General features: G+C 53.5%; 5 protein-coding genes across 5 annotated transcripts; 2 read left to right on the top strand and 3 right to left on the bottom strand.

Moving 5' to 3' along the window:
* Window positions 1–216: 216 nt before the first annotated feature.
* J4E78_009765 (uncharacterized protein) lies at window positions 217–5249 on the bottom strand (the record flags this gene model as incomplete). The annotated part of the gene is made up of 5 exons (XM_049370353.1): window positions 217–425; window positions 486–4615; window positions 4675–4864; window positions 4917–5049; window positions 5115–5249. 5 exons carry the CDS (start codon window positions 5247–5249, stop codon window positions 217–219), a joined length of 4797 nt encoding a protein of 1598 aa, XP_049217903.1.
* A 2133-nt stretch (window positions 5250–7382) lies between these two features.
* J4E78_009764 (uncharacterized protein) lies at window positions 7383–8879 on the top strand (the record flags this gene model as incomplete). Its single annotated transcript, XM_049370352.1, is given in 3 exon segments — window positions 7383–7387; window positions 7864–8857; window positions 8871–8879. The coding sequence occupies 3 exon segments, from the start codon at window positions 7383–7385 to the stop codon at window positions 8877–8879; spliced, it is 1008 nt and encodes a 335-aa protein (XP_049217902.1).
* A 1032-nt stretch (window positions 8880–9911) lies between these two features.
* On the bottom strand, window positions 9912–11429 carry SER33 (D-3-phosphoglycerate dehydrogenase 2; the record flags this gene model as incomplete). Its single annotated transcript, XM_049370351.1, has 2 exons — window positions 9912–9940; window positions 10010–11429. 2 exons carry the CDS (start codon window positions 11427–11429, stop codon window positions 9912–9914), a joined length of 1449 nt encoding a protein of 482 aa, XP_049217901.1.
* Window positions 11430–12073: 644 nt separating this feature from the next.
* J4E78_009762 (uncharacterized protein) lies at window positions 12074–14101 on the bottom strand (the record flags this gene model as incomplete). Its single annotated transcript, XM_049370350.1, has 8 exons — window positions 12074–12108; window positions 12161–12229; window positions 12279–12935; window positions 12983–13265; window positions 13321–13665; window positions 13717–13737; window positions 13789–13861; window positions 14055–14101. 8 exons carry the CDS (start codon window positions 14099–14101, stop codon window positions 12074–12076), a joined length of 1530 nt encoding a protein of 509 aa, XP_049217900.1.
* Window positions 14102–15732: 1631 nt separating this feature from the next.
* RPL33B (60S ribosomal protein L33B) lies at window positions 15733–16253 on the top strand (the record flags this gene model as incomplete). Its single annotated transcript, XM_049370349.1, has 4 exons — window positions 15733–15801; window positions 15858–15927; window positions 15995–16068; window positions 16134–16253. The coding sequence occupies 4 exons, from the start codon at window positions 15733–15735 to the stop codon at window positions 16251–16253; spliced, it is 333 nt and encodes a 110-aa protein (XP_049217899.1).
* Window positions 16254–16705: the final 452 nt, after the last annotated feature.

Raw genomic sequence — 16705 nt, 5'->3', positions numbered from 1 at the left:
CAGAAGTTCCAGCAACTAGACCAGAAGACAGAAAGAAGAAGAAGGACACAGCTTTGCTCCTAACAACTTTACAAACATTGGGAGTTCCCCATCATCATCATCATCATCTGCGGCGCTTACTTTCCTCCCGTTGTCGTCTTTCTCGTGCGCGCGTGTGTCGTTTCATGTGTCTAATACCAAATTTTCGCTCGCTGTGCTGACAAAAGATGCTAAAGTTCATGCTTCAATTCCTTCTTCAATCGTGCCGTGGCCGTGGCCGTTCATTCCGTTGCCGTTCATGCCCATGCCGCCGGTGAGAGCCTGCATGGCGTCGCCGTTGCTCTGGCCGTTGGGCATGTCGTCGTCGAACTCGAGCTTCTCTTGCTGCGCAATGGCTTGTTGCGAGACAATCTCTGCGAGGCGCTTGAGGCGGGGGGTTTGCAGCCCTGTCGATTGTATTAGACGTGTGCCGATGGTGCGGTAGATGGTTGAAAGAAAATACTTACAGGAAGGCGTGTATGTCTCGAGTGCTGTTATCACTCTTGGCTCCGCGATTTCGTACGGGCCACTATCCTCCATGTCGACTGCGGTGAGGAGAAGAACGTCGCTCTTCTCCGTCACACGCGACGCGACGGCCTTCATGATCTCGCCGTTGATGGGCTGCTCGTAGTCGGCTACCAGGTACTGGTTCAGCAGCTTTTGGATCTGGTTCGGACTCAGCATCCAGCAGATGTCCTGAATAATCTCAATGTCGTTCAAAGTAGCCTTCTTCAGCTGGAGCAACTTGGTTGCTTGCATCAGATGCTCGAGTTGCAGTGTGCCCTCTGGCATGTCATGCGACTTGCACCACTCTTCGATACGGGTGATGTTGTAGTTGATCTGCAGACCTCGCTTCCATGAAAGGAAATTGCGGCGCATGAGCAAGTCGTTGAAGGCAGTGACACCCACTAACCTCAGCAACTCGGTAACACACTGTGTGATGATGGAGTCTTCCAAGTAATAAGCCTTCATGGCCTTGTAGACGCTGTTGAGTAAGGTGAGTAGGTTGTCCATGCTGTAGGCAGGGGTGTTGCTGCCCTGGAGGAGCTTTCCAAGGAAACGGTTGCTCTCGTTGGTAACGAAGCCGGGCAGTGATTGCGATTCGATGATAGCAGGGATGATCATCTTGTGCAGCTTCTTCTTGAGCACCTTCATCCAGGTGTGGTAGATGTTGAACTCGAGACTCTCAAGATCGTGCTTGACGATCTCCAGCAGTCTGTCGTACTCGTAGTTGTCGGTCTTCTGTTGCTCGTACCAATCTTCAGCGAGGAAGACGAACGAAAGCATTTCGTGGACGTTCGACAACCAGAACGCGCCTGGGTTGATCGCGTCTTCAGCATCGTGCTGCATGACCTCTTGTTGGATCGACTGCATAACGTTCGCGAGGAAGCGCTCTGATTCCTTGACGAAACCGTTGTTCCACATTTCGGAGGTGACAAGGTTGATGAGGTAAGCTGGGAAGAGAACCTCCTTATCGGTAGGTGGGGGTGTCGTGGTGGGCGATGGGATCTTCAGGTTCTTGATCAGACCAAGAGTGACCTCATCGTTCAGCATGTCCTCCTCGGCAAGGATATTCTCAAGCTCAAGCTCGACGTTATCGAGCTGAGCAAACGTTGAGCCGGAGAGGTTTTGTCTGTGAATGGTGGAACCAGGAGCCATGGAGACAGGTCGCGGGTTGTATTGTTCGCTGAATCGGTTGATGTCGCGGGTGTCTGGTCCAGCACTGCGCCTCTTTGGCTTCTTCGACGAGACAAGCTTGATCAAGCTGCTGGGGGCTATGGCCGTGGAGTGACCGTTTGTCAGCTCACCAGGCATTGGACCAGATCGCTTCATCAGTTCAACCTGCTCTTGCAGCTCGGCGAGTTGCTGGCGGAGCGACATCTTTTCGGTCTCAGTGACGTTGCTCCTCCTCTTGGATTGCTCCAAGTCGTCTGTGGTCCTCTTAAGCGACGCACGAAGTTCCTTCTCCTCTTCTTGCAGATGGCGCATCTTTGCAGTGCTCTCCTCGTAGCTTGTCTGCAGCTTCTTGTACTCGTCTTCCATCTGGCTGAGCTTGGCAGCGGTGATACCAGCCTGGTTGGCCTCGGCTTGTAGTTCCTTCTGGCGGTTCTCGAGTGTACGGCTGCGCTCCTTGTACGATTTGATCTGGCTCTCGTAGTTCTCCACTTGAGACTTGAGCGACTTGTTCTGCTCCCTCATCGTACCCAGATTCTGGGTAAGCTCGACAACCTTGTTTTCGAGCTTGTAAGAGATGTTCTTGAGATCGCGAGATTCGGCGCGGAGGACCTTGTATTCCCTGCGGGCCTTCCTTCCCCTCCAGAGCTTCTGGACAGTGATGATGTCGTTGATCTCCTTCTTGTAGGCGCGGATGTATCTTTGTTTGCGCCAGTTGCGTTGGATCATGCGAGCAGCATCTCCAAGCCTCTTGTCCAGGATGTTCTTACGGAGCAAGAATCCCTTTGCGGCTGCCTCAAACTTGATTAGCGAGTTTCGGACAACAAGGAAGCGCTTGCGGTCCTTGCTACCACGCCAGACTCTCTGGATGGTGGTTGCAGCCTTGACCTGCCTAGCCTCCTCGGCTCGTTCCCTGGTCATGTAGCCCCTAGCCAATGATTGCACGTGGATGACAGCCTCGCGCATCTCGAGGTAGATACGGCGGTAGTATTTGGCTCGGAGGTTCTTCTGAATCATGACGGCGGCATCGTTGAGTCTGGCTGTACGCAAGTTCTCGAGGAACGCAAGCATACCAGCGCGGAAGAAGATCTTTGTCAAACCCATCTGGTACTTGTCGGTGCCATCGTTCTTGCCGGCACCTAGCGCCTTCTTCAAGATTGCCGTGGCCATGTTTCGGATTTCGGGCGTCCAGTCAGCGGATCTGACCAACATGTAGTAACGCAGGGCGAATTCCTCATAAGTCCATCGTGTGGGGTAACCGGCGCAACTGATCCTGACAGTTTCGAGAACACCACAAGCGCGCAATTGGCTGAGAACCATGGGTCCATCAAATTGCCAAGCAGCCTTGGCCTCGTTGGGCTTGATACATCGGATATAGTGGACGTCGGTTGAGTTGATGGTCTGCATGAGTTCGATGAGAGACGATTTGAAGATACCACCGAGTGTTGGCTTGCGGTTGGTCGCCATCCTTCGGCCAGCCGACATGGCAGTACCCGGCTTGGACGAAGCGCTAGTAGCATTCTCCTTCTCTCGGATCGACGCAGCAACGTCCAAGACTTGGGTCAAGAACTTATTGCTTGCAGCCTTGAGGACCTCCATGTGTTCATCCGGCACAGTATCTCTGTTCTTCTCGATGAAGCCATCAGATTCATACGTGACATCGATGGCGTAATGGCAGACGGTGAAGGACGACTTGCCGAACCGGGGCTTCTTGTAGAATTTGTGCTTGTCTCCGGAGTAGTTGTGGTGTAGCTTAGTAACGAATTGCTCATCCGAACCCATGGGCAAGCGCGACTCTTCGTCTAGTAAAGACAAGATACCTAGCTTGCCTTCAATAAGATCGATACAAGGCTGGTTGTCGGCGAAGTCGATGAAAGTCCAGTCGATTTGCTCGCGCATGTATTCCTCCTGCTCCAGCTTGAAGACGTGTGCGTTGAACTCTTGTTGCAATTTTTCATTAGCGTAGTTGATACAGAACTGCTCGAAAGAGTTCTTTGCGAAGTGCTCGAAACCGTAGATATCAAGGACACCAATGAAGGTGTGGGCCTGCGCAATAACCTCTTCGGTGGCCAGACTCTCGTTTGTGCGCTCGACCAGCCAGTCGAACAAGCTCGAATAGATAAACTTGGCAACGGAGTCTCGGACTACGATGGCCTGCTGCTGCGTCAAGTTGGAGACAATCTTCTCTCCTCTGGTAATGAGCTGCTTCTTTACGATCCACTTTGCGAAAGTGTTGGCGTCAATTCCTAGCAGCGAACAAGCCTTGACGAGAGAAGGCTCAGCTGGGTCAAGATTTGAGTCTGTCCGAGTTGCTGTGATCTTGATGTCTCCCATGTGCAACAGCGCCGCGAGCAGGCGCCAGATGCCAGCTTGGGTTTCTGGTGGCACACCGATCTTGGTCAAGGATTGTCTTGTGGCCTTGAACTCAGCCACGTCGTCCATACCCTCAATCACAGGCGCACTGCCCTGGTTGAGGTAGCTGAACTCCTCGACCGACTTCAGGGAGAGCTCTTCGCGCTCCTCGTCCGACGCACCGGCTACCAGCTGGTAGAAGACGTGGTAATTCCGCTCCTTAAGCGGCTGAAACACCAGTCTCGACCGTTCCAGCAGATATGTCCTGATCTTCGCACCAATAATATCCGTCTGCTTGTTGAACATGATCTCAATGTATTTACCGAAACGCGAGGAGTTGTCGTTACGGGTGGTTTTGGCGTTACCGAAGGCTTCCATGATGGGGTTGGTAGCCAGAATCTGCTCTTCGGTCTCGCTCATCGAGTCGGACTTGCCTCTCCGCTTGCCTGGGTTGTCCGGGGACTCTCGTGTGGCAAAGTATCGCATGATGTATTTGGCGCTGACCGTCTTTCCGGCTCCGGACTCTCCAGAGACGACAATGGTCTGGTTCTTCTGGTCTCGCAACATGTCGCTGGAGAAGATTAGTCACTGCCATGACGGGTGGTTGGGAGATGGGCGCGGGGAACTCACGCGAAGGCTTCTTCAGCAATGGCAAACAAATGCGGAGCGCCATAGGATCTCTGCTTGCCAGCGTAGACCTGTACCATGCCGGGTACGTATAGGGAGTCGACTCGCGCAAAGGGATTTGTCGCGATCAGGACGATACCCGAATATGTGTAGATCTCCTTCTGCAGATAACGCAGCTTGATGGCCTGGAGCACTGCACGACCGTCAGTATGCCATGTCTTCTGTGTGGGGTCGGGCGACTGTACCAGCCGGCTCGTTCAAATGTGACAGGTTCGTAAGGTCATCGCTGGCCTCGAGCATGGCCGGGTTCATCAGCGGAGGGAGGTTGGGGTCATTGCCGGTCTGGATGGCCAGAATCGTCGTCTCGACGGATTTGGTCTGCGCAGTGAAGCATCGTCAGTTGCCGTGTCCTGCATCAATATCATGCCCGTGGGTGTGCGTACCTCGCCATTCTCCAGCGTGAACACCAGCTTCACCTTGTCTCCCACGATCTGCTTGTCCGTCACCTCGGAGGCGACCCAGCCCTCAGTGGTATCAGGCTGCCATGCCCGGGTGCCGAGGTCGTAGATGTGAGCCATGGTGGGTGGTTGTGTATGGGTTGTCCCCCTCCAAATGGCGGTGCGGGTTCAGGGTCCAGAGGCGGCTCCCTGGTGGTGGGATATGCTCAGCTCGCTAAGTCGGTGCGGTCGCTGGCTGCGTGGGTGCGGTCGTGGACGTCGTCAGCGTGGGATGTCGCTGCAGTCACAGGGCTCGATGCATCCCTGGAGGAGAGAAGGGCAATCGTGTGGGCGAAGTTATGCGAACTGCTGCCCGCCGTGTTGTCGACTTTCTCTGGTCACGCTAATCGCCTCTCACCGCCAACATCCCGCCAACCCGCACGGGCCAGCTCCAGGGGGCCGAGCCAACCACCACCGCTCTGCCACCTGGAACCGCGCAGACAGGCGTCTCACCATATGCACCTCCTCACTTCTGCATCCCAAATAGCCTCAGCAGCTTGCATCCGATCTGCAGCCTCACTCGGCGTACCTGGAGCAGCCTGTGACGCTGTCCGGCCTTCCAACGTGCTGCGTACCACACCCAGATGCGGGCCAGCATTCTTACTCGCACTGTCCCATTCCCCACCTGTCATCTAAAGCGACAGTCCTTCCCCAGAGTTTATGCAGGTAAACTCCCTGGATGTTTCGCTTCTCGGATCTCTTTCTTCGCGCATCCGTTCTTGCTGAACCCGGCCAACTGAAACATGCCGCCTCAGCATGATACGTGGGCGTCACGACTTCATTGTACTTCAAAGACCAGGAATTTGGGGCTTCAGTAATCATCGAATCGACTAACTGCAAAGGGGCTGCATGGCCATGGCTCGGTCATACCCACCATAGCGTGAGTGACTCCTTGGATATCTCCACATCTGCCCAGGTGGCTGTCGTCGTTCTCCACGAGCTCGCGACTCGCTACCAGTCAAAGTGTCTTCGTGTAACCATCACGCTGGTAAATTTCACCAAGTGACTAGATGAACATCGCCAAACATGTTCAATCATATCCCGCTAATCACAACTTACACGCACATGAAATGTTCATAACGTACTTGACCCGAAATATCACATTGTATACCGAGACCAACACGTCACATGAACGATCACGTGCGATAGCGCTTATCGCCCGCCCGCGCCATCTGGACTGGCAGTCGCGGCTGCCTACAAACCAAACAATTTTTCCTCTCCGTCGTACCGGCACGACATAGCATCCCAGACGTACTCACCGTAGATTTACGATGGGTTTGCCAACGTGGGAGATGTTGTGTTCCTTCAGGGTACGTTTTGCCTGTTAGGCACAATTGCAACCCAGGAACAGCAACCTTTTTTGTCACCTGACTGTTCATTGGATCAGCATCTTCCCGGGAAGGTACCACCTACCAGGACTATCGATTGGTACTACCCTGATGTCATTCTTCCTACACTGTCTTTCTCTTTCCTCCGCACCTACTTGGCTCTACAGCACTACCGCCTAGCACATGACATCGACCTCAGGTTGAGTCGCTACCGAAGAGGTGGTACCAGAATCAAAAAAGTCGGCTCAGTCAACACTTGGAAAGTGCGTGATTGTTTATCTTAACTACTATGAGCAGCATGGACAAAACGGTCGATGAGCGGAAGCAATCCTACCCGGAAGCAAGCCATACGTGCGATCGATGCTTACTTGTGTGGCCAAAGGTACCTTATCAAGAAGATGGTACAGATATCTTTAGAATCGAAGAAAACGCGGAAGAGCTATTGACCTCGGCTTGTGAGGTATGCCAAGTACTCGGTATGGCGCTGAGTGCACATCAAGAGGAGGATCCCAGTCTGAAGAGACCATTGTTGCGGTGGGAACGTTGGTTAGGCTACTCAGGCGTGGCCGCCTTCTATGACTCTGAAGGCACCAGAGAGAGGAAACATGGCCAAGCCGGAGTGGTCAAGATATGGTATCCTGATCCATCCATTGCTGATGATTGGAAGCGCGCGGAAACGAAGGATCGACGCGTTGACTTCGATGCAATCAGGGGCTGGCTCGAGGAGTGTGGCAAGTCTCATAATCGTTGCAAATTCAGCATACAAGGGGCACCCTGGGGTCTGAAAGTCATTGATTGCATGGAGAGGACTATCATTGCTGCGCGAGCAGGATGCCGATACGTGGCGTTGTCGTACGTGTGGGGTGGATTTATCTTCAAGGCAGACATGAAGTCCGGAGTTCTGCCTTCTGAGCTCCCTCGTACCATTGAGGACAGCATGCAAGCTACATTGCTTCTCGGATATCGGTATCTCTGGGTTGAGTGAGTTCTTTCGCAATAGTTTGATCGGAAATTGGGCTAACGTGTTATTGTACGTACAGCGCCTTTGTAAGTATACAGATTATACTTGGACAGCGCTAACCGAGAGATCAGTGCATACAACAGGATGACGCAGTCGACAAGCTTTTTCAGATTCGACAGATGGATTTGATATACACCGCAGCAGAGCTCACTCTAATCGCATCAGCCGGCCATGATCCCTCATCGGGTATACCGGGCGTAGGAAGCTCACGAAGAGTGAGATATCGAGACGCTACTGCTGGTGACATACGCGTGTCCTATGTCCCGCCCACAGTTCACAGGATCATCACCAGATCTCGTTGGTTTACACGAGGATGGACATTTCAGGAAGGCTACCTTCCGCGCAGGCGACTATACTTCACGGAGAGTGCAGTTCTGTTCATATGCAATCATGTGCAGGAATACGAAGGCTTTCAGCGTTGCGTATCCGAATCCGAAGTCTATCTATTGGAGGGTACACTGAATCCACGCGCATTAGGAGGCAGCAGCGACGGATTTAATGAGCCCGGCGAGATCATGCAATTACTTCAGCAATATTCAGCTCGCGGACTCAGTCACGACAGTGATGCCATGAACGCCATTCTGGGCGTTCTGAACTACCATAACAGAAAGAATTCTTCCGTCCATACGTTGTGGGGACTACCATACCGACCACCGCCAATCGGGCATGGCTACATCTGTATAAACTGGAAGCACTACAGAACAGCCATGAGACGACCGGAATATCCCAGCTGGACGCCACTTGGCTGGGCCGGTAGTGTCAAATTTGCAGATGTTCTCCACCAACTTGATCTGTCAGTAAAGGATGCTGACAACCTAAGTAATCCGCTTCTGAATTGGTCTGAGGGTGAGCATCGCGTAACGGACTTTCAGCATATACAAATCACCGTCAAAGTCCTCCCGTTTCCGGTGGTTAACATAACGCGTTCAAAACTCGTTCAGACGTGGGATTGGGGTCCTTCCGAGCGCGAAAGATCATTCCTGGTACTTGCTATCGGCACCGCCTTGGGAAATGGCGGTGACATCAAACTTTACATGCACATACACTGGGACGTCGAACTCGGTGAGGACTACGACAGCAATCAGATAACATGTGCGGTCACTCACGACCAGAATCTCAGATACCTGTCGATAATGGTACTGCGAGACCTCGGAACTCACTACGAACGTCTAGGAATCGCGTTGGCCAATCCTGAGCCCGGGGACACGGGCATCATCCAGGCGGTAGGATTAGACGAGCTGATCGCCCCTACTACCGGAATTCAGACCTTGAGTGCTGGTGACACCCCAAACGTCTACTGGCGAGAATTGAAGGGTACCTTTGAAGAAGAATTGGCTTGGGTACGTGATATAGAACCGGTGACTATCACCTTGGGCTAAATCCACTTTGGAGGGCACAGCCCACGTACTATCACGGCGATTTCGGCCTGCAACGTATCACAGTCTCTGGGCCCCGTCAGCAACAGCCCACAGGCTTCGAGCTACCGAATTTCATCACACCAGGCACCACGACTACTCGACTGAGATCACGTCGCATGCTATCGTCGCTGTAGATGGAGGCGATACTATCCGCTGAGTTCGCGACTACAACGGCAGCACACTCACGAATTTCTCCGATCAAGAAAGCCTCTTCTCGTGGCAACGTCCCACGAACCGACAAAGAAGAGCCATAACGATCTTGCCTACGGCAGAAGACTTCATCGACGCCATTCCTCACACCAACCTCCCCATCAAACCATTCCTACCGGCTTTGCAGGTCGACTTTACGACCACAATTCAAGCGCACATGCCAGACAGACGGCACCACAAGTACCGGTATGGACTGAGTCGCAACCTTATCAACGTGATCATCTAAGAAGATATAAGATAGATCAGTCCGACTGGAGTAGAGAAGAACACCAAGCAGAGAATGTCGCAGCAAGCTCCCCTGAAGAGATGATTGAGACAAGTACGGGTGTTCAGCGCGATGAAAGTGTTGAGAAGTCCCCCATCAAGATCGCAACAGGCGAGGAAAGGGTTGGGTCAGCTTTAGGTATGGCTTCAAACCATGAACGAAAGACTGCGTGTGCGCTGTAGCTCATGGTGCTCTCAAAACATTCATAGCAGACATTTCCACAATGTACTTCTTGTGTCAATTCATCTCTTGTCTCATTCATTTCAGCAGTAATAATAACCCAGTGTTGAACTCTACTTTTCCAGCCAATGCATGCACACCCCCAAATCATACGCCGTGCGAAAGTCTTCTACCCATACTTTTAAGGTCCCTAATATGCGGCAGCGAACCCAACATATCATCCCTCGTATCATTCTTGTGTTGTTCAACGAGGTCAGTCTCCTCTGTCTGCTCCGCCGGCTCAACACGCTCTTCTGCGCGACCGTGAAAGGGGCTGTCCGCCTAGTACAGGACCCTGGTACGGATACACGCTGCGTTATGTTAGCTCTGCACTCCCCCAACAAGCAGGGAAATGTAGGGAGTGTAGGGGATAGACGTACAAGAAAGCTCCTCCAAACTCGTGAACAAATCCCTAATCTCCCCCTCCTTAACCTCACTGATATCCGCCATGAGATACGCAACCTCGCCTCTCGAATCCGACATCTGCTTCTCGATATTGTGGTGAAGCAAGATACCGTTGACTTGTCTCAGCACACCAGGCACGTTCTTATGGATGTAAATAACACGCATGCAGTCGGGCTGATCGAGCGTCAAGCTACGCAGATTGACTTCAGGCAGGTTGACGGCGCCGAGCGTGGTGCCCTCGTTGACGTAGCGGACGAGTGCTGTGCTGACTTCGACGCCGATGGCGGATTGCGCTTCTTCTGTGCTGCCGCCGATGTGCGGGGTTAGAATGATGTTCTTTAGGCCGACGAGGTCCTTGGTCCACGCGTTCAGGTCGGAGCTGAAGTAGTCGCCGTTGCCGGCGGGTTCGTTGGGGAAGACGTCGATGGCGGCGCCGGCGAGTTTGCCAGAGCGGCTGGCTTCGATCATGGCGGGGATGTCGACGACGGTGCCGCGCGCGTTGTTGATGAGGTAGCTGCCGTCCTTCATCTTTGCGAATTGCTCGGCGCCGATCAGGTTCTTGGTCTCAGAGGTCGCGGGGACGTGGAGGGAGACGAAGTCGGCTTGGGCGAGGAGGTCGTCCAAGGATGCTACTTGTCGCGCGGTTCCCAGACCCATGGTGGTCAGGACGTCGTAGTAGATGACGCTCATGCCCATGGATTCGGCCAGCACACTCAGCTGGCTACCAATGTGTCCGTATCCGACTATGCCCAGCGTCTTGCCGCGGATCTCCCAGCAGCCCTTGCTGACCTTGTTCCATGTGCCATTGTGTAGTTCCATGGACCGGTCGGCGAGCTGGCGGGCGAGGGCGATGATCTCTGAGATGACGAGTTCGGCGACGGAGCGGGAATTGCTGAAGGGCGAGTTGAAGACGGCGATACCCTGGCTGGCGGCGGTCTGGAGGTCGACCTGGTTGGTTCCGATACAGAAGCAGCCGATGACGATCAGGTTCTTTGCCTCCTCGAGCACCTTCTTGGTGAGCTTCGTCTTTGAGCGAATGCCAATGACGTGCACATCGCGGATCTTCTCAATCAGCTGGTCTTCTGCCAGACTGGCCTTGATGGCCTCGACCTGGTAGCCCTGACCGCGGAGGATATCGACACCAGCCTCGTTGACATTTTCGAGCAGCAGGACCTTGATGTCCTTGGTATCGAACGGTTTCAGTTGCTTGGCGAGTTGTTGCGCGTGCGCGCTGTTGTTGGCCTGGTTGCTGAAGCTGCCAGTCGGCGGTTGGCGGAATGTGGAGGGCGGGCTGTGGAAGGAGAGGTTCGGGCTGGTGCTGAGGTTGAGGCTGTTGGACACTTGGCGTGCGAGTTGGCTGATGCCGCTGCCGGCAATGTCCTGTGCGGGAGTCATGGTGGGTGCGCGGAGGTTGTTGCGGAGGTGGCTCGGAGGAGGGATGCGACAACTCAATCTGGCTGTATGATCCGGAATGTTGCTGGAGGAATCTAGACTATTAATACGCAGTGACTCTTGACTACAGCTACCAAACTGCAAAATGCTCAACGAATCACAGGGTAATCGCAAGGCAGGTTTTAGGATGCTGCGGCAAAGTATGACTGGCGGCTGCAATAGACAGCAACAACACACGCACAGGAGATGCTCCCCACTTTTTGCGAGTACTTGATGACTGGTTGCGTCTAATTTTGCCTACAGTGACACCTACAATTGACTCAATCGATGTCGTCTGACGCGACGCCTCTCAAAAATTTCTCATAACGCCGATGATGCCATCCCGCTCTGGCCCTGGACCCCACCAAGCATACCTAGCTTACCAGCCTCCGCTTTCGGAAGTCTAACGTGCTGGCCGTAACAAAGTAATCAGCAGCGGCCGATTCACCATCACACATGCATAATTAAGAGTTGTACGACATGCAAATGCCGTTGTATTCATTATCTATTGGCTTGAGTGCACCTAAGCTGCTCAACCCTCCCAAAAATGTATTCTTCGTCACCCCGAGCAGACCTCACCCGAGGCGCTTTCTAAGTGTAGTCACCATCTACAACTTCTGCTCGTTCATGGGCCACTGGTATCCTAGAATCGAGTTAGTCTTTGGGTTCAATGTCCTGCAGAGGTGAGGTCCTACCTGCTGCGTCGCTGAACTTGTATCCGTAAGAAGAAGTGAAGTCATCCAATACGGCAGGGCCGCGGGAGCCTGATAATAGTTAGCCAGTATTCGCTTGTGTTCTCGGCCTACTACGAACCATATGGGTACTCCATAGGAATGATCTCCTTGTTGTCATCAAGGTAGTGGAGAAGAGGTGTGAAGATCCTCCAGCTAGCGTCGAGCTCGTCGTCACGAACGAAGTTGGAGTGGTCGCCCTTCAGCGCATCGAGAATGAGCGACTCGTATGCCTCGGGGATCTTCAGGTCGGAGAATCGCCGTCTGTAGGTAAGGTCGAGTTCTGTGACGACAGTCTGCATGCTGAGACCGGGCAGCTTGGAGTTCATCTTAATGTAAACACTCTCGTTGGGCTGCACACGGATAACGAGCTCGTTCCGCGGGATATCCTTGAAGATGCCAGAGGTGACATCCTTGAACTGGATGCGGACCTCCGTCTTCTGCTCGTTCAGGGCCTTTCCTGCCTTCAGGATGAAGGGCACGCCGTCCCATCGCTCGTTCTTGATGTAGGCAACCATGGACGCGAAAGTGGGGCATCGCGAGTCCTTGGGGACTGTGTCGTCCTCCTTGTAGCCTGGCTTTTGACCGTCCAGTGACTTTCCGTACTGTCCGATTATAACGTTCTTGGGCTCGATCGAGGCCATACCACGGAGGACGCGGACCTTTTCGTCGCGGATGTCTTCGGCGGAGAAGGAGATGGGGCGCTCCATAGCGAGGAGGGTAAGAACTTGGAGCAAATCTGCAATCGTTAGTCAATCCTCATTCCAACCACCAGTCTTCGCTTACGGTTCTGCATAACATCACGGATGATGCCAAACTCGTCAAAGTAACCTCCACGGCCTTCGGTTCCGAAAGGCTCCTTGAAGGTAATCTGAACGTTGTCGATATGGTTCCTGTTCCAGGTTGCGCCGAAGAACTCGTTACCGAATCGGAGAATGAGGATGTTCTTGACCATCTCCTTACCCAGGTAGTGGTCAATTCGGTAAAGCTCATCTTCGGTCCAGTCGGGAGCCAACGCCTTCTGCAGCTCTCTTGAACTTGGGAGGTCCTTGCCGAATGGCTTCTCGACCTGTGCGACAGCGGTTAGCTGCATGTATCCGGGAAATTGCACAAGAGCGACTTACGATGACGCGAGAAATGCCGTTCTTGGGGTAGCAGTTGCGCTTCAGGTGCTGAGAGACTGTGATGAAGACGCTAGGAGGGAGAGCCATGTAGAATATCCTGTTGTTCTCCTTGCGGCCCTTCTCGATCTCCTGCATGTGCTTCTCAAGTCCGACGAAGGATTCGTCCTGGTCGTACTGGCCGGAGACGTACGAACAGAACTCGCAGAATTCGTCCAACTGCTTCTCCAGTTCTTTTGTGGGGGTCTTGATGTACGACTTGACGCGCTTGAGGTACTCCTCGCGGTCCATCTTTGTGCGTGCATATCCGACGATGTGGATGTTCTTTGGGAGGAAGTTGTTTCGGTGCTGTGCTGGTGGTCAGAGAATGCGCATGTCGATCTGTATCGTGCAACCTACGAGGCCGAAGAGGGCTGGGAACTGGTATGATGTTAGTCTGATGTTTGCTCGCATGCTTGCTTCTTTACGTACGGTCTTTTTCTTCGCTAGGTCACCGGAGGCGCCCAAAACAACGATGATGGTGTTGTCCTTGAGCTCCATGTTTCTATCGCGAGATCTGGTTAGCTGGGGTGCTCAAAATGCTAAAAGGCTCGATCGGTTTCGCGCATCGACCAACCCCTCCGCCGAAGAGCGCGAGGCGCTTGAGCAGAAAACAACGGCCGGATAAATTGATGACATATTCAGACGGCTCGTAAAAGGCTGTATAAGATCGATCAGGGGCGGTGAGGGCGACCTACCCGGCATTGACCTCCTCATGCTTGGGCTGGATAACTGTGTCCGCCATTGTGTTGATGTGTGATGTAAACGCTTTGGGGGAGGAGCGGGCGCAAGGTTACAGCTCAATTAAGGGCTGCAGTGGGTGAGGGCAATAGGGTAACACAAGAGATCTCGAAGTAAGGGCGGAAGCTACGGATAGGACGTGGATGTGTGAGGAAAAGTCCTATGTAGTGGGGTTATCGGAGCTGCTCTAGCGGTTTCGCGTGGTGGTGACGTTGGTTAGCTTTAATTTGCCGCTCGAACGCCGGTGATAGGGTCTCAGACAAATGCTTCACAGAAACACACGGCGCGGACTGACGTCTTTAAAAAGGCATCGATAAACAACTAGGTCATTCCTCAAGCATCACTAAGCGGCCGCACGTCTTGCAAAGCTTCTCCGGTACCAGTCAAAACCCTTGAAGCCCGCCGGAGGAGACCTTGCTAAAGCCGTACCTAGGGATTCGCGGACAACCCCACCATCGCCATGCATTGCGCGTGGAACGGCTTCGTCCACGCTCGGCTGGGAAGGGATAGACTTTGAGGCTCTTAAACTTTGTTTCTCATTCTATAAGTGTGTCCCAAGACTGTGGTCGCGTCTCACAACCGTCACAGCGCGCGAGGCACGCCCAGCTCGTGGACGGCTACCCCGCTGCGAGGTTGCCCGAGTCCGGACGATGTGTAAATTCTATTAGAGTGTACACAAGCATTGGCCGTCTCAGTGTCGCGGGCTGGTACTTGGGTCTGTCAAATCCTCCGGCCCCTCTTTGAGTATACCGAGCGGCCAGCACTGGTAGGTAAGCTAGCAGCCTGGTGGGGCGCGTCGCAATGGAAGACTTGCAGCCATGTTGGCGTGCTGGCTTCCCAACAATGGACTGTACGTGACGTGTGAGCGCGGGAGACGTGATGGCGACGTGAGAATTTTGCCGTTGGCTATTTGGGTTCTCCCAGGCCGTGACATGATGAGTGAACCACACCTGGCCTGGCCGGACCGATGACGCATGGTCCTCAGGGCGACGTGCGACACGCGAAGGCTGGTCAGTCAGACGATGGAACATGCCCAGACGGATTGCTAGACTGATAGTGAACCGCCATGCTTACACATCCGCTGCATGAGAAAGCCCGAACGAGCAAGAGGGGGCTGGGACGAGCATAAGCGTTGCCGCGGAACGTCGGGAGGAGTTGTGCCTTCACCATGACCCTACATACTGTGACCATGTTGAAGACGTGAATTCGAGCGCATCTGTTCCAAAAGCATTACCAGTTGTCTGACTGCTTCTAGTATCAAGAAATGGTGATGCCAGTGAGGGAGTGCAGACACATCCATACTCAGACCTGCGTGCACCGCAGAGTCTTTGCTATCAGAACCTCAATATGCATTCATGACACCCAATTGACACCTCCAGGAGACTCATTAATCCCAAAACACATATTCCAAGATTGCAGTGTTGGTGTTCTTCGCGACTGCCTGCGGCGAGGCAACGGCAGCGTTACGCCACACAAGCTGTGGCTGGTGTGGCGCTAGTAAGCGAGAACGCCCCACTGGACATGAAGCAATTCGTCTTTCTCTTTGGCAACGACGACTTCTCTGTACTAACGACAGCATCAACCCCGACCCAGACGTCCCCTTCACCCCCCCCGAGGCCGCCCAAAAAATTCGCCATGTCTGCCGACAACAAGTCCCACCGCCTTTACGTCAAGGGCAAGCACATCAGCTACCAGCGCGGCAAGGTTTGTGCGCACCGAATTCGCGTATTGACGCTCCCCCTTCTGACGATGAACCGCAGAGGAACACCAACCCCGGAACCTCTCTGCTCAAGCTTGAGGGCGTCGACGATGTCAAGGCAGCTCAGTGGTGTACGTCTCCGCGCTCCGCGTGTCCCCCCCGACGCTCGAATTTTGATAGCTAACGTACCGACGACAGACGCTGGCAAGAGGGTAGCCTACGTCTACCGCGCACAACGGGCGATCCAAGGCTCCAAGATCCGTGTCATCTGGGTACGAATTCCCATCCTACCGCCCGTAATTCACCAAAAAGACAAAAAAGCTAACCCAAACAACAGGGCAAGGTCACCCGCCCCCACGGCAACTCCGGCGTCGTCCGCGCCAAGTTCAAGAACAACCTGCCTCCCAAGTCCTTCGGTGCCTCCGTCCGCGTCATGCTGTACCCTTCTTCGATATAAGCTTCTCCGACACACGCATTTTTTGGCGAGAACGGGAATGAAAGCGGTCGAAAAATAAGGCAATGGTAGTTGATGGATCACCTCAGGCGCAATATTATACCGGGCACGGAAGTCAGATTCGAGAACAATTCAGTTATCTCTGGGGAGACACACATGCACAGTCTTTCCCATACACAACGGCAACTTGTTCGGGCTGGGTGCGACGGTGTGAATGTTGATGTCCTGAAAGTCCATATAACAATGGCACTTTTCTTCAATCAAGATTCCTGACAAGATCAATCATACATGTTCAAAGTCATTGGGTGCATTGGCGTGATGTCGTGGAGATGGGGTTGTTGCGACAGCTCGGAACGTACAACGATGTGCTGCTAACTGTGTAGACTATTATCCGTAACGCTGCTACAAGCCCTACCCACCCGTCGCGCGATCGCTATACCATTCGTCAACAACAC

The sequence above is a fragment of the Alternaria triticimaculans genome, assembly GCF_023758025.1.
Source record: "Alternaria triticimaculans strain BMP 0046 chromosome Unknown scaffold_23, whole genome shotgun sequence".
Classification (NCBI taxonomy): domain Eukaryota; kingdom Fungi; phylum Ascomycota; class Dothideomycetes; order Pleosporales; family Pleosporaceae; genus Alternaria; species Alternaria triticimaculans.
Note: the sequence above shows the minus strand (reverse complement) of the source record. Positions and strands in the feature narration are given on the sequence as shown.